Source organism: Colias croceus, chromosome 27, assembly GCF_905220415.1.
Source record: "Colias croceus chromosome 27, ilColCroc2.1".
NCBI classification, from domain to species: domain Eukaryota; kingdom Metazoa; phylum Arthropoda; class Insecta; order Lepidoptera; family Pieridae; genus Colias; species Colias croceus.
The window spans coordinates 2988524-3005586 of record NC_059563.1 but is presented as its reverse complement, the minus strand read 5'-3'; the positions used below and the strand labels follow the sequence as shown (position 1 = coordinate 3005586).

Sequence of the window (17063 nt, the reverse complement as noted above, 5' to 3'; positions counted from 1 at the left end):
TACAAAAAATAGATTGTGAAGTGCACACGTGTCAGAAGTGAAACTTCTTTGGCAAGATTCAAAGATACTAAAATCGTTGCCTTACTACATGACCTGACGGTATTTCCATGGCTCGATCTTGTGATTTTGCTCTCAACGCGCCTAAAGAAGTTTTACTTCAAAAGTATATATTATATTCTCTAAGACGATAGATATTTTCTATAAGTTTTGATAAAGGTAAGAAGATACATTTAATAAAATTGTGTGTGAGGTGAGACATTTAATTATTATTAAATAACGAAATGTTATATTTTGAAATGTAATACTGTTACCGAAATAGATATAGTTTGTATTACAATTAAATTTAATTCTCTATTAACATAGAATCTTTAGAAACTCAAAGTTTTCTATTGTTGTTAACTAACTTCGAAAACTACGCAGCCTTGCTACATTTATATTAGACATATTATAGACATACTAATAAAGGTACCTACTTACATTAAATCATATTAATTATATGATATTTAATGTAATGTATTTATAGTCTATTAAAACATTGGTCTAATTTCACAAAATACAGTAATTGTACTACTTTATAAAACCACTAGCTTTGCGCCCGCAGCTTAGCCCGCGTAGAAAGGAAAAACCCGCATGGCTCCCGTTACCGTGGTATTTTCGGGATAAAAAACTATCCTATGCATTAGTCCAAGTTTCATGAAATTTCATGAAAATCAATTTAGCAGTAGGTATATATGCGTGAATGAATAACAAACAAATTATAATAAATATCCTACTAATATTATGGAGGATGGATGTATGAATTTTTTTGCTCTTTCACGCAAATACTTAACTGATTACAATTAAATTTGGTATGTAGGTAGCTGAAGACCCAGAATAAGACATACTTCACACACATAGGCTACTATTTATCTAAGAAATCCCACAGTAACGGGAACTATGCGGGTTTTTCTTTGCCGCGGGCGGAAATCTAGTAAGGATTATACACATACCTGATCCTGCGGCTCCATAGCGAACCTCTGTTCCTCGTAACCATAGCAACCGCTAACAAAGATCACCAGCAGGAACCAAACATCCGTTATCCGCATCCGTTTGCATCTATTTACGGATTTCGTTACATCCCTGCGCGCGCGCACTTCCAGTAAATCGTCGATTAGCATTTTGGTTTATTTCGTCGCATGTTGTTTTGAATTTGACATTGAGTCAGCGGAATGGCATTATCTGGAAAGACGAAAATAAATTAGTGAGGATGTATATTGAATTTTTTTTATTACATTGAATTAGTTTTTCGCCCGTAGGTACCTACACACGTAGTTATGGGAATTCACGGGAATCAGATATTTCACAGCGGTAAAAATTTGCTTATACCATTCTAGTGTAAACTATCTCCAGCCACAATAATAAATATAAACAAAAATATTCATATTAAGCGATCACTTATTAGCGACACATAGCGATAATACTGTATATAAATAAGTACAGAAATTAATAGGTATAATCTACACTAATATTATAAAGAGGAAAACTTTGTTTGTTTGTTTGTTTGATTGTAATGAATAGGCTCATAAACTACTGGACCGATTTTAAAAATTCTTTCACCATTCGAAAGTTACATTATCCACGAGTAATATAGGCTATATATTATCACGCTAAGACCAACAAGCGGAGCCACGCGGGTGAAACCGCGCGGCACAGCTAGTAATTAATAAAAGACATAAATTAGCACAATTTAATAATAAACTTTCAATCACGCTAACTTCTATTGATATCACATATTCATCTAATATAACTTCCATGTCCTACAAAAAGTAACCCAAAGAAAATCCCACAAAGTTAATTTAATTCATTCAGCCATCCAGGCTAATTGAATTTAATTTCTTTCAACTTCATCCCGTTGATTTCAACGTGCTCCACACGTGTGTAGCCATGTGGTGAGTTATCAATGAAACGTAGCTCTATGGATACTGGATGAGCCCGAAATAGTATATTATGTTAGAAGGATATTGTGCTTGCTTCCTGTGCTTGATTAGTAAGGCTTGATTACTATTTGAAGATATGAAAGTTGATATTTGTTAACTATAACTGTTTGCGGATTTTCTGAAAATTTGGAAGTAAAAGAACTATGCTCATTTGCTATAGGAAAATATTAAATTCTATAAGAGTGGCAAATGATTGGGAACATCATGCAGTCTTACAATAAAAGTAAAGCTGCTGCAGACGTATATTATTTAAAGTTTCGCAAATATACAATTTTAAAATGATTCCATGTAGATTGTAGACCGAAAGACGACCGAATCTACACAGAACACGAAAGTGTTATATTTTTTCAATTTGAGAAGCAATTTAACTTCTTTGGCTTCCGTTATACTCTATCTATAAACTATGTTTTTTGATAGATCATACTAATCAGAATAAGACAAGTAGGTACTTTAAAATATAATGATTTAACACCTACACAAATATTTTTATAATGATTTAACACCTACACAAATTTTTTTTTCCTTTTTAAGCTATTGCATAGCTTCTATCGCGGGCCTTGAGCGCGGGGACCGAATCGAGAAATTCCGTAACGAAAAAACCTCACGCTCCCCACTCCGACGGGCGGAGGTGTGGCTTGAAGGCATAGCCATGCAATAGCTTTACCGCGGCAGTCCCCGAGTGCCACACGTCGTTTTTTTAATAATCTCTCATCCAGTTTCTCTACATCCTTCATAGACAGCCATGTGCGACAAATATTATTTTAACGCCTTCTTTTTATAATTATGTCTACTTTAGTTAATTATCATCTGTGGCCACGATGGTTTAACGATTCCCATGATTTCTTGGTCTGTTTATTATAGTTTGCGGCACTTTATTATATTAAGATTAAAGAGATAATTAGTGCATCTCCCGCTTAGATATTTTTGTTGGATATTCAAAAATAACATGGAAAAAAAGACTTTAATGTTGTTTGTATGTATGTGTATGATGTTCATAAGATTATGATAATTTTCGAATATCTGAATATATTTAGGTTTTTGCGATATTTCAGAGTACTCAATTACTCATATCATCGGAAAAGAAACGATTTTTTATTTTATTTTTAAATAAAAATATATGACTCAGTAATAAGTGCCCTTAAAGATTAAGTAACAATTTTGTTACTAATTGATTGATGAAGTAGCCTTGTTAAAAAAATCCCTTTCATTATTGATGAAAGATCATAACAATATCCTTCTTAAAACGAATGAAAATAACTTATCGTAACATAACGATCTTATAAATTGACATTTGGATCAGCTATAAATAGCACAATATTTCGTTCATAAAAAATACACTCACATTTTTACATCCCTTGCTATGTGGTCGTACAATTTCAAACGAAAACAATACTATTCTGTCATCACTCGATATATTTTCGCACATTCGATACGCCCACTCAAAATATCGTATGTCAACCTAATTCGTTCGACTAATCGTTCCTGGTAATTATACATATGGTTAGTTTGGAGATCAACTTAGTAAGCGAGAAAAGATTTAATAGTAATTTGATAACAATCATAACATAAACAAATATAAGACCTCCCCGAGAGATTTAATTGATGAAATAGAATGTATTTGTATACCTCAAGGTATACCTACATAGTACAAAGTCGTTGACGCTGTCAGTGCGTCTTTAAGTATGCTAAATCTTAACAGATTTTGATGCGGTTTTTTTAATAGAAAGTTTTTTCTCGAGGAACGTTTTATAGTTTTAGAATTTAGGATATAACTTAAGTTAGTATATTACAATGGATTAAAGAACATCCTCATTTTTGAAAGTCGGCTGAAATACATTAGAAGCGATGGTAAAATAATCACGTGCACTTTCAGATAAAAGGTTTCAGCTTAAGAATTGTTCTCGCTTTATAGATAAAATGAAAACCCTATCTCATCGCCTATTTTCGAATACACTGATTGTAGTTTTACTGTAGCTTTTGAATTTGAACATTACTTATAACTTTTAACACTTAGACTGATACCAAAGATCAGCAAATTGCAAATTTAATCTTTTGGTAGATGTTACTGGAAATCTGTATAATCAGGTACCTATTCTGTACAATACCACTGTCATGTATAGAATACTTTAAACATACTTATTGTTGTTTATTTAAAATTATTAAATTCACTTCATTAGATTGACTTACTTTCTTTCATCGTTAATAATAATATATCGTAGTTACACTAAGTAAGATACGAAAGATAGTTATTAATTCATTAATAATAACTGACACTAGTAAATCGGACTTCGCGTTCCGTAAAATAATTATAAAAGTAAAATAAATGTTATCATTTTGATTTTAAAATTAAATTTATATTAATTTTATTCTACGGAACCCTCGTGCATTAACACGCTTCCTAGTATCTTGTACATCTTTATTGCTGTTTAAGTGTGACCGATGAAGGTTAAGTGTTTTGACAGGTTGAGTGTGCAAAATTAGATATCGGAGTGTCGTTTTGAAGTCAAAAGTGGTCAAGTGGGTTTGTGATTTATTTATTCCGTTAGAATGTTAAATAACACTTGGTTTCGTGTTTTGTTAACAACAATATTTGTATAAGAATTAGTTTTATTGCAGTGTAATAACTAATAACCCATTGAGGCTTGAGCCCCGAGCGGCCCGATCTGATCACGACACAATAGGTTTTCTATTGTGTCTGTGATTCCGGGGGCTGAGTTAATAACACGAGTTGGTTTTGAGAATAACCTCCTTGGAACTTTAAAATTATTAATCTTCAAATTTATAAATTTTTGCTTTTTTATATGTATATTAATTAATGGCTGCAACAATTAGGCTAATTTATTATTTTGTGTGTTCCTTCCTTTTTGAAAATCGAAAAAAAATTACTAGCTCGACGAAGCCGGGACAAACATCTAGTACCTAATAAACAAGGTATCAAGAAAATGACTGCTTATAATTAAAACATATTTGATACGTTCATCTGAATTACTGCATAATCAAAAAATACTGTACAATACAAGACAAACTCAAGTTACACTGCAAGCTAAGGTTTCGTATGTATTTATTCAATTGAATTAATAACCGCACATTCTTCATATAATATTATATAACAGTTACGTAGAAACTTAGTGACAGTCTTGCTAATTTTAAAATCGATTGGTATATCAATCAAGAGTGTCTGTCTGCTCTTTCACTGTAATTTGGTAATTTTGAACGAAAATTTTTAAAAATCGCCTGAAGGTTGAAAAAATGGAATTAAAGTTTTTGTCCGTAGTTTTGTTTGAGGGCTAAACCACGAGGCACAACTAGTAATATATACAACAGTTTTTAGTAGAAATTTGTAGACAATATTGCTAATATTATCAATTATCATAATAGCGAAATAAAAAAAATGCAATGTCACGCAAAATTTCAAAGATTTTTTGCATAAAATGCAATGCTATTTTTATTATTTAGAATGCGATACACATATTTTACATTTTACAATTACCTCTTTTTTTCCAAGTCGGTTAAAGCGATAGCATCAAAACTTTGATTGAAACGTAACATGACACTGATTCGAGTCTCAATGAAAGTCCAGTAATTGAACACTGTCACGTCTTCGTGAGCTCCGAGTTATCATTTGCTCTTATTTCATTTGCGCTTCATCACTAATTGTTTAGCTGGTGAGTGTATTGTGAAAGTTTTGAAAGGAACACGTTTATAATAAAATTAGGAAAGATTGTATTGAAATTGAAAACCTTGATGTCTTGACGACGAATTGTTTACGAATGAAGCTATTTCTTAAAATTATTAATATAGCTATTTCTAAAAAGATTTCTTAAAATTCAAAAATATTTGAAATCCGCTTTATAGAAATTCACACATAGAATATTATTATATTTCATGTAATTCCTATCTCACTGCCTATTTTAAAAACGTTGAATTAGAAAACAATTTAAAAAATCTATTATAATCTAACCCAAGCTCTTCATCTTCAATTAACTTCCCTTTAAAAGCATAATACCATACCAGGAAAGCAAACTAATTACCCCTCTATATTTCGAACACATTATAGTCGCATGCTTCCAGAATAGGACGCCACATTTCAAGGTTTATTTTACTTTTGTTTCCCAATTCTGTCTATATTTATACGAGCAATGAACCCTTGTAGAATATCTTAGAGGATGCCTTTGTAAAATATGTCAGCACTATCTATAATGGAAGGGAGTAATTCGTTTATTTATTGATACTTTAAAACCTTTTTCGACTCCAATTGTATATCGAGTGATAGACAAATTGCACTCGAGAATATTTCGTACGCTTCACTATTTTTACAAATAACGTTATTTACCTACGTAAATTAGAAGATACACGTGTATGAATTTTGTTTGAAACGTGACCTTAGATTTGTTTCTATTTACTTGCCTTTGTCTCTTTCATTAGTTTGATTGCACTGTTTTTAATTATGAAGAGAGATTTATATATTTGGAGGAATAACCTCAAAAACTACCTACTCGTCCGATTTTAAACATTTTTATCACTAGAAAGCTACGTTATTCGTTATCTTATAATAATATGTTTATTGTGGTTTAAATATAACGAATTGCAAGACTGCTTTCACGAATGTTCATAGTTTAATTTTTAGCTTGTACTTTATGATTATTTTTTATTTTTATTAGAATTATTAGAATCAGCATTAATTCATACCTCTATCGATTTCCTTCTTACACGAATTCAAGGGAGCTTTTAATTTTATCATGTTTCTTTAAAATTTAAAGATCCTTTAACATTCAGCTAAGAACGTTATAGATGTTCCTCTCTATAGATGATGGCTTCGTCATCTCTTTTTGAATCATGTTGAAACATGTTTCAGTGGTATTTGCCCGCAGCATAGCGATTTTCCTTCACATTAGTCTCTTGTCTTATTGACAGTTTAACACAGATCTCCAGAGTTTAATAATATTAACAAACAGACAAATATAATATTTGTAACATTTGAATCGTTCGTTTATCACAGTTATATTATAGTTAAAGTTACTAAATTACATAACACTACTAAAAACGCTTATAACACTTTTAACACTTTTAAAAATGTATGTAATGAATTTGGATTTATATGTATAACTACATGCTCTAAGATTAGTCTTCAAATATAAAGATATGATGTAATACACTGAAATTTTTAAAATAATTGTGATACTCATCTCACAGTCATATATCCGCTAATACCTCATGAAGTCTATTATACCTATATGGATGATTTTCTACAGCAAATAAGCCTATAATATACATAAATATGAACGATATTCCACCAAATGATTGATCACCATTCAAATACATGTAATTTTCATATATGACTTTCAGCGATCAATTCTTGCAGCATCCAATTCCTTATAAGTCAAAAGTAATATTACCAAAACACAATTCATCACTGCCAACAGTAAATAATAAATATATAACGAAAGGCATATTTTCAGTTTCGACTCATCGGTGTTTACAGATTCCGCATTTTATGGTTTTAGTTCCTACCACATTGATCATTTAGATCTGACGTTCGATGTCTAACATGACGTGGAATTAAAGAATCGAAATTTTAAAAGCGTGCTGAAATTTTTACGAACAATATTCAAAAGATTTTAAAGAATCCCGCTTATTTATATGAGTCTGTATACGACTCTGCCCTCAATAACAAAAATAAAGTCTCATAAACAATAGGGAAGCGGGGAACGGGAAAATGAAAAATCATTACCTGGCCCAGAGTCCGTATGAAATATGGTCGAGCTGGTTCAAACACTTTCGATCATGTCAAAATTTCGAACAAAAGACGGTCGAAATTTCGACTTCGGATTTCGAATTTCGAATTTCGGCGCGCGCCGAACGTCGCGACGTGACTAACCCGACTGGGTATTCGTTTAGATTATTCTGTGTCGTATATTTTTAGAATACGCCCCCTGAACGTATGTAAAAGTGAAGATACAGCGGGACCACGTGGACCGTTTCCGTTAAGGGTGAAGGAACTAAGGGCCGTATTTAAAATATTTTTGGAAAAAGCATAAAAAGGGGACGGACTGGGATATTTAATTACAGCCTTTTGAACTTGAGATAAAAGTGCCATTTAGTCACTCGTGAATCGTAATGATTTAATTTCTACAGATCTACTACTTCATACCGGGTAATTTTTAAGACTACGCTATACATAATTATATCTAGTTTCTACCTACCATAAATAGCAACAATTAGGTATATTTATTTCACTGAATTATATATGTGCACTTTGAAAAACCATAAGCCTTTTCTTTCTCTAGCGCAGTCAGTTAAAGAAGTGGCATCCATCTTTTTTCAATCAACAACAAAAACATACTATCAAATTGTGCTCAGGCCAACAACCTAGGGCTTCAAAAACAAATGATTCATATAATTAAATATTTCACAACAGGCCGTGTGAATATTAAACATGTGATATAGTTAAATTAGTCACTCATTATTCTCAATGTGAAATAGTTGCGTAATAGCACCCACGGTTCAATTGCTAGGAAATTTTAGTTATAGAAACTACTTCCTGAAATGTTGTTGCTCATTTTTAATGCATTAAAACATGTAAAAACGGAATAACTATTATAATATCTAATACCTATGAACTTTTTGTATAGGTTAGGAAACTCAAAAACAGTATTTTCACGTGAGTGATAAATCGATTAATTTCGCCGATCAAGGCGGTCATGCTCATGGGACATCAAAATACCAATAAACTCAAACTCAACATCTAATATTTAGCAATAAGAGCAACAAGTACCAAGGTACAGTTTAATTGATATACTTAATATTAATTATTAAGATAATACCTACTGGATACATAAAAATAATAATAAAATTGACGGTTAATTAAATCCTCAAAATTGTTTTGTTCAAAAGCAACCAGCATTATGCAAAATTAAACTGCAGTGAGTTTTTTGTGCTATCAGTAATTTAACAATTACTTCCAATTAGGTAGTTCTTTTTATTTCTTGGGTCCTGGGAAAATAGGTTTTCCTTGTCTAATCCGATGCGCGTATTTTTAACAATATATTATTAATCTAAAACCTGGTTTCACTTGCTGATAATATCCCTGATAGCCTAGTGGATACTTTTTCATGTACATTTTAAATTTTTATATATTAATTAAGATTCTCACAGACAGAAAAGCTATAATATAGCTAAGCTCAAGCTATAAGCTATAGCACATTATCTAAAAGACATGAAAAGTGAAAACCGCCCGTAAAAGTTATTTCACATCTAATTGCTGTCAAACTGTAATACGCATTTTATGAAGCGTTAAAAATCCTTAAACCATCCTCATACGTTTTAAAATTACACTTATTTCAGTATAAAAAAGGCGCGAACGTCTGGTCTTGCTTTTGCGGGCTTCAGTCTCTGCTAAATTTGTACGTACATTTTTTTTAACTAGAATAAATGCATCACGACTTGCCAAGCGATAATCAATTCTATTCTAAAACATTAAGGTTCAAATTCGGTTAATAGTTCGTTCGTGGAGAAATAATGACGGTATATGAGTAGTTCATAAGGGTAGTTTTAGCTTGACAGATTTGAAATGTGTCTAACAGGCGGGCACCGTGATCCCTTTGGGCGCAATTTCGTTGAGCATTTAATTTTGCGCTTTATGGTCTATATTTAATGCCTGTCAATTTGGTCGTGTTTGTGTGACTTTAGTAAATAGTTGAGTTTAGTGAAAGATACGTGGTATTCTTGGACACGATACTATGGTAACTTTAGGTCTCTTAAATATACTTATTTTATTTATACTATTTTTGTGGGAATGTCTGCTCTTTTTGCCTATTTTAAACAGTGGTTGAAAGAAGAAAGAAGAAAGAAAGAAAGAAAATACATTTATTTTAATGTCTTGCCACACAGGAAAAAAAATTGAGAATAGTAAGATACAATAAAGTTTGGATGCGAAGAAAACAGAAAATTATATTAAATACTAATAATTAAACCTAAAACACATAGGGTCTGTGCAGCATCAAACATTAAAAAAGGAAACCACTCGGTGATATTCTGTGATGCAGAGGCATCGCAGCACCGGTTTTCAGTGGGCCCTCCTCGACAGTCAAAGGCACAGTGTAAATTTTTTACATAATATATTTAAGTATATAGTTTTGAGAAAGCAAAAGGTATACATAAATAATTAATATATTTAAAAAAAGAAAACATATTACATAAATATACAATATACATAATTACATTATAATTTGTATATTATAGAACTATAGTAACTTTACTACATATATATTGACTAGGTTGTAAGGAGATCAAACAATGCGAAACATATTTAGTTACCATGCAACTAAAGCTGGCCTACCTGCCTTACGATTAGATAATTTTTATATTTATTTTTAAAATTAGTCACAGATTGAATGTTGCGATAAGGCGGAGGCAGGTTGTTCCAACATTTAGTTGCATTGTACTTAAAACTGCCTCTGAATGCGTTTGTATGAAATTTTTGAAAATACATTATGTACGGAGTTGCCCTAGTATTATATCTGCTGTTTATATTACGCCCCCAAATTATTTTATCATGGAGATACTCAGGTTTAGTAGACTTTACTATCCCAAATAGTAAGGTGGCAAAATGCATGTGCCGTCGATTTTCCATGTTTAATATTTTGGCTTTATTAAGATAAGGTGATATATGATGCCTAGAAGGTATGTTCCAGCAAAATCGAGCACATGCATTTTGAACCCGCTGAATAGCATTCTTAGTTCTTTTAAGTAAACGAGGACCGTATACAGTATCTCCATAATCAAATTTTGAGAGAATTAATGTTTCACATAATCTGACCTTTACTTCAGAATTTATATAACGCTTCAGACGATATAGGACCTTAAGACGATAAAAACAATTTGAAATTGTTTTGTTCACATGCTTTTCAAACCTCAAACCTTCGTCAAATATAATTCCTAGATTGCGGGCTTCATTAACACGTTGCAGGACCGTACCCTTAATTGACACTTCTATGTTTTGCTGTTTTTCAAGCTTCTCAATTTGTTTTTTTGTTCCCATAATAAGATATTTGGTCTTGTCTGGATTGAGAATCAATGTATTATTTTCAGACCATTTCACTATCCTATCCAAATCGGCCCCTAGATTTTTCATAAATTTGCTACATAAATTCCAAGCAGTGTAATACCTAATTAATAATTATTATATTTTTGAAGTGAAACTTCTTTATCTGGGTTGGAAAAAAATTTAGTGTAACATTTTTTCGTTACGCGTGACATTTTTCCGTTACGCGCCATCTTTTAGTTTATACATATCTCACTACAGCTAAATAGTTGTTTTTTCTCTACTGAATGTAGCCTATTCATCTTCGTACTATAAATTATAACATGGTATATAAGTAATTATTAATTATTAAGGCCGTGTACGCGGTCCGTGCGCTGTTTGGCTCAAATATGTGATTTTTCAAACCAGATTGTCCATCAACCACTTATCTTACAAACATATGAATTACTAATAATTTTAGGAAATTTTATTGTCTATATAGTTAGTTAAGAGTTTTTTTCAATTAATACAGTATTTGTGAATTCCATCAAGATAACTGAGCCGATGATTACTTGATTTCGCTTTTAGTGTCAATTTCGAAGCTAAAAATATCTGAAATCGCTGACAGATCTAACACACAATTTTTTTTAACTAACTGCAAAAATCCTTATTAAAATAGTTAGTTAAAAGATTTTTTTATTTTGGACTCCTAACTTACGAAATTAAAATCCGAACAATGTGAATTTTTTTAGAAATTATGGTCGACAAAATGATTATTTTCACCAAGATATTTGACTTAGTTTAATATAATTTTTACATATTACAATAAAAGAACGTCTTACTTAAAAGATGAAATTTAAAAAATCAACTAAGGTACCTCTATTATTTTTCTACAATTTTTTTTAAAGTACTATAAAACACTGCGCGCGACCCGATTAAAATCAGTCGGCAGCGAGCCTTTCCAGAGAGAGGACATGTTGCTCGGCGCTCTCCTGTGGACTTATGCTGTTCATAGTAAAAGGATAGCGCAAGCCGCGATCTATCGTAATAGATCGCGGAGATTTTGACTTGCGTTAAATTGAATAAGCCCTCTTAAGTATAATATAAGAATTAATAATAAGGAAATTTAAAAGGACTTTTCAAACATACTAAATATCAATTTACAGTAACTAGATTTGTTTACAAATGCTAATTAAATAAACTTATAAGAAATAAACTAATAATAAATGTTACATAATAACCTACCTACATTGAACCGCCCTTATTTGAAGTCGGATAAAATAAAACGCAAAACATACTTTCACCAAATAAGATCCCAAATCTTGGCTGTCATCTACAAAATATATCCTAACAGAGTTTATGACACTAATTTGACGTCGTCATAAAATAATTGGGTGACAGCGTAGTCGTAAAATAACTTATGCCCAAAATAATAATCGTTGGTTATTGGTTAATATTTTTATGTGACGTCACGTTAATTGCTACACCATAAATTTCGTTAATTGAATTATTTTGAAAAAAAAAAACAAATAAAAAAGTAAATTTTGCTCGTAAAGAAGAAAATGAAAATATGTGAATGATAATTATTGAATATGATAGATTTATAATACTTGTTTAATTGATTTTAAATCTACAAAAATTAGTTATTATCTCGGATTGAATCTTAAGCTTTAGTATAATACTAATGCGTAACCACTGCACCATACAGTTTTACACATATGATTATTTATAATTATTTCATACTAGCGGTCCGCCCCGGCTTCGCCCGTGGTACATATTTCGCAATAAAAAGTAGCCTATGTCCTTTCTCGGGTATCAAAATATCTCCATACCAAATTTCATGCAAATTGAAAAAAAAAATGAAAAAATATATTTATTTAAAAACCATAATATGTTTTACACAGTTAGGTACAATTGTATTTATGTTGCACGTTTTACATACATTTGGCTTTATCTAAGTTTATAATAAAGGTTTACCAATAGTACCCACACTAGGCAAGCCTGTATCGTGGGCACTGAGACGATTTTACAAAAAATTGGGTGTCCTCGGTATAATTTAACGCAGATAACAACACGTTCAAAAAGCATTCCATGACTTAAATGCTACAGGATTATACAAACTAAAGGTACTAAATGATAAAATTAATATACTTAATATATTATAAAATAAATAAAATAAAAGAATATATATATAATAAATATATATACATATAACAATAAATATAATAATTTTGAAATGATATAAATGCCGATTATATACACAAATTAAAATAATGACGCAAGAAGATTTTCTGTTGATACGTAGTTTAGAGATTTAAGGAAGTTAGTTACGATGATCTTTGCTTTTTTAGAAGAACAGTTTTTTATATTACAATTGGAGCAAATTTTATTATAAATAAATATACCAGCAAAAGGATTGAAACGCTTAGCAAAAGAAGTATTTACACGAACATTTGGTATTTTGTAAATACGCTTTCTCACATAATCCTTGTAATTGGGAGAGTTAATCACCCATTTATGCGTAGATATAATTTTATCAAGGATGAAAAGTTGGCGAACAGTGAGAACACTAGCGTCTTTATAAAGGTTGAAAGTAGGGTATCTGAAAGGTTTTTGCAGCATAGTTTTAAGTACCGCTCGTTGAGCCCTCTCAATACGAATTAGGTTTGACTTAACGGCACCTCCCCACGAACCAATGCAGTAAGTAATTAGTGATTGACATAGCGCGAAATATATAGTTTTAAGTAATTTGACGTCGGCAGATCGGCGGAGTTGCTTCATGATATAAATGATTTTACGCACGCGATCAGACAGAAGATTTATGTGATTCTTAAAACTCAGATTTTGATCCACCAAAACTCCTAAATACTTGGTAACTTCAACTCTTTCAATATATTGAGGCGCACAATCGTCCGGGGATATATTAATTAATTCTATCAGGGAAGGGGCGGACGCAGCAGTCTTATGAAAGCAGATAAAATTCGTCTTGTCTAGGTTCAGAGTCAATAAGTTACGTTCGAGCCAAGAATTAACCTGTATCATTCCCTGCCTTGCAGCTAACACTGCCTCATCCCAACTGCCACCGTGAAAAGTGATAGCAGTGTCATCCGCATAACAAAGAATATCAGCACCGCTAAGGGGGAGGTTGTGAATATCATCCATGTAAAGAATGAAGAGAGTCGGACCCAGGATACTGCCCTGTGGAACACCGTAATTAACTTCTTTCGTGGAACTAACGCTCTCTCCAATCTTTACACATTGAAGTCTCCCTCTGAGATAAGTTTCAAACCATAGCAATGCATGACCCCTAACACCCTTATTATGAAGTTTTCTAAGCAGCAGTGGGATAGAAACAGTGTCGAAGGCCTTCGCAAGGTCTAGAAAAACACTGAGACATGCGTTTTTGTTGTCCAAATGTGAGGAAACTATAGATGTTAACAGGCTCACAGCATCTGACGTAGTTTTTTGACATCTGAAACCAAACTGACGCGATGATAGAAGATTATTGGACTCTAGAAACTTGGTAAGTCGAGAGTTAACAATTTTCTCAAGAATTTTCGAAAAAACGCCTAACAGTGATATCGGCCTATAATTATTGGGATTGTCACGAGTTCCTGATTTATAAATTGGGCAAACTGCAGCAACCTTCCAGCTATTAGGGAAAATACCGAGTGATAGACTTCGATTATAAATTGAGGTTAAAGGACTTAAAATTTCTTCTCGAATCTGTTTAATTAATGAATTATCAAGGCCATCAATGCCAGGTGATTTTTCATTGCGTAATTGTAAAATAAGGTTTTCAACTTCAAATGTATCTGTTGGACTCAAAAAGAATGATTTAACTGGGATATTGTTCGATTTTATACTTGACGCTAATGTATCTTGAGTTATTTGTAAGTTATTTAAAATATGAGTAGCGTATGATTCGCCGACAGAGGTAAAATGTTCGTTACATATATTAAGAGATTCAGTAGTTCCATTTTTATTGATATATAAAAGATCTAAAGGTTTGTTTTTGTGGTTATCTATGTAACAAATATTTTTAACTGCATTCCAGAGCTTTTTGGGGTTTCCTACACTAGATCTAAGGATATTAGCTTCATACTCGCGTTTCAGCTTTTTCAACAGGTTCAGTAGTTTAGGCGTGATTGAGTAACAGACAGACAGACAGAGTTACTTTCGCATTTATAATATTAGTATGGATTGAAATATCAATATTTCTTTATACTATATTTAACAGCTGTACTCTAAGATACATAAGATATTAATAGAAAAGGGGGATTTTAAAAATATCTATATCTGACCAGCTGTGCCCCGCGGTTTTACCCGCATTGCTCTCTCCTCCCCCATAGTCATAGTATAAAGAGAACTTATACTGTGCTACAGTGTTATATTATCTGTGCCTTCCTCGATAAATGGACTATCTAACAGTGAAATAATTTTCTAATCGGACCCGTGGTTTCTGAGATTAGCGTGTTCAAGCAAACAAACAAACTCTTCAGCTTTATGATATTATTAGTAGAGATAAATCATCCGCCCTCAATATATAGATATTGTCTGTAAGAAATAATAGCATGTTCTTCTGCACATCTTTTGTAAATTATATCGGTTAAAAAAATCATGAAAAATTTCGCATTAATACATAAAATATACTATATTAAAGATCTTCATACATCATAATATTATTAATAAAATTAAGAGAACATTAATTTGTAATCAAATTTCTTAATTTATTCAATTTAATTAATTTCAATCATTGATTTTACATATTCATAGTCAATTTTATAATAAATAATTAAGTCATAAAGTAATATTAGACAACAAGACGTATAATTTATTAATAACTAGCATTCCACCCGCGGCTTCGCCCGCTTTGTCTATAACCTAAAAAAATATATACTAAAACCTTCCTCTTGAATCACTCTATCTATTAAAAAAACCGCATCAAATCCGTTGCGTAGTTTAAAAGATTTAAGCATACGTAGGGACATAGGGACAGATAAAGCGACTTTGTTTTATACTATTCAGTGATAATTTGAAGCAACAATTTTTTTTTAATCATATTCGTAAAAAAACCTCCTGGAAATCTGTTTCCCTTCAAGTATTTTATTGAAGTAATTTTTCAAGAGAAACTTCGTTAGACGCGTCATGGCAATACCGTCACGTCTAAAGTACAGGCAACGTTTTGGGTATCTTTGAATCTTCTGAAAGTTTCACTTCTGACACGTGTGCTCGGCACACATGTTCTTTTTTGTATTATTTTTAATATAATTCATACTTTAATAGTTACCCAACATATTACGAAGGTTCAAAACAACATAAAAAACAAGTATGATAATATCGAACAACTTAGTGTATCGGAATGCCATAAAAATAATCGAGATAAAAATATAATATGTCCTTTGTATAATTAGCTCATTTCGGCACGTGTCAAAACCATATGTTATATTTGATACACCCACATACTTTGAATCAATTAATAATGCTAATCTTGTACAAATCCATTACATTAAAATGATAAAGGTATGATAAAGGTAGGTATGCACATATTGTTACTATGTATTTGTATAAGGCTTGTCAAAAATAACTGAAAAATTAATCTATACCTACTTATATTATAAAGCTGAAGAATTTGTTTGTTTGAACGCGCTAATCTCAAGAAATACAGGCCCGATTTGAAAAAATATTTCGGTCACTTATCGAGAAAGACTATAGGCTATATAATATTATCACTCTAAGACCAACAGGAGAGAAGGCACGCGGGTAAAACCACGAAGCGCAGCTAGTAATTAATAGGTATATGTAGTTAAAAAAACTAAAAAACGCTTAGGCTGGTTGCAGAGCTTGACCGACCATCAGTGCGTACGTCAGTCGCGCTTGTCATATGTATGGAAATTCATAAAACCATTCATAAAAATTTTGCTCGATAAAAAAAAATCCTGAAGTTACCTCTAAAATATTATATAAATGCTCATTACAACCGTATTTTATGATAATAATTCGTATAAAATCACAAATACATAGGTATTTACCTTGTCGATTTCGTGACTGTTTTAGATTTACAA

The 17063-nt window shown here is 31.7% G+C and overlaps 1 protein-coding gene across 7 annotated transcripts in view; it reads right to left on the bottom strand.

Annotated features, from left to right (window-relative positions):
- LOC123703759 (irregular chiasm C-roughest protein-like) overlaps positions 1 to 17063 on the bottom strand; it is a 67264-nt gene that overhangs the window by 29951 nt on the left and 20250 nt on the right. For 6 of the 7 annotated variants that reach the window (XR_006753036.1, XR_006753035.1, XM_045651879.1 and 3 more), the window contains exon 2: positions 990 to 1218. Coding sequence is in view for 5 of the 7 variants with exons in the window: in XM_045651879.1 (XP_045507835.1) it covers positions 990 to 1157 (168 nt within the window). In the remaining 2 variants the exon portion in view is untranslated. Of the gene's footprint in view, positions 1 to 989; positions 1219 to 7707; positions 7848 to 17063 lie in introns of those variants that run through there. The other variant, XM_045651877.1, reaches the window with a different exon arrangement.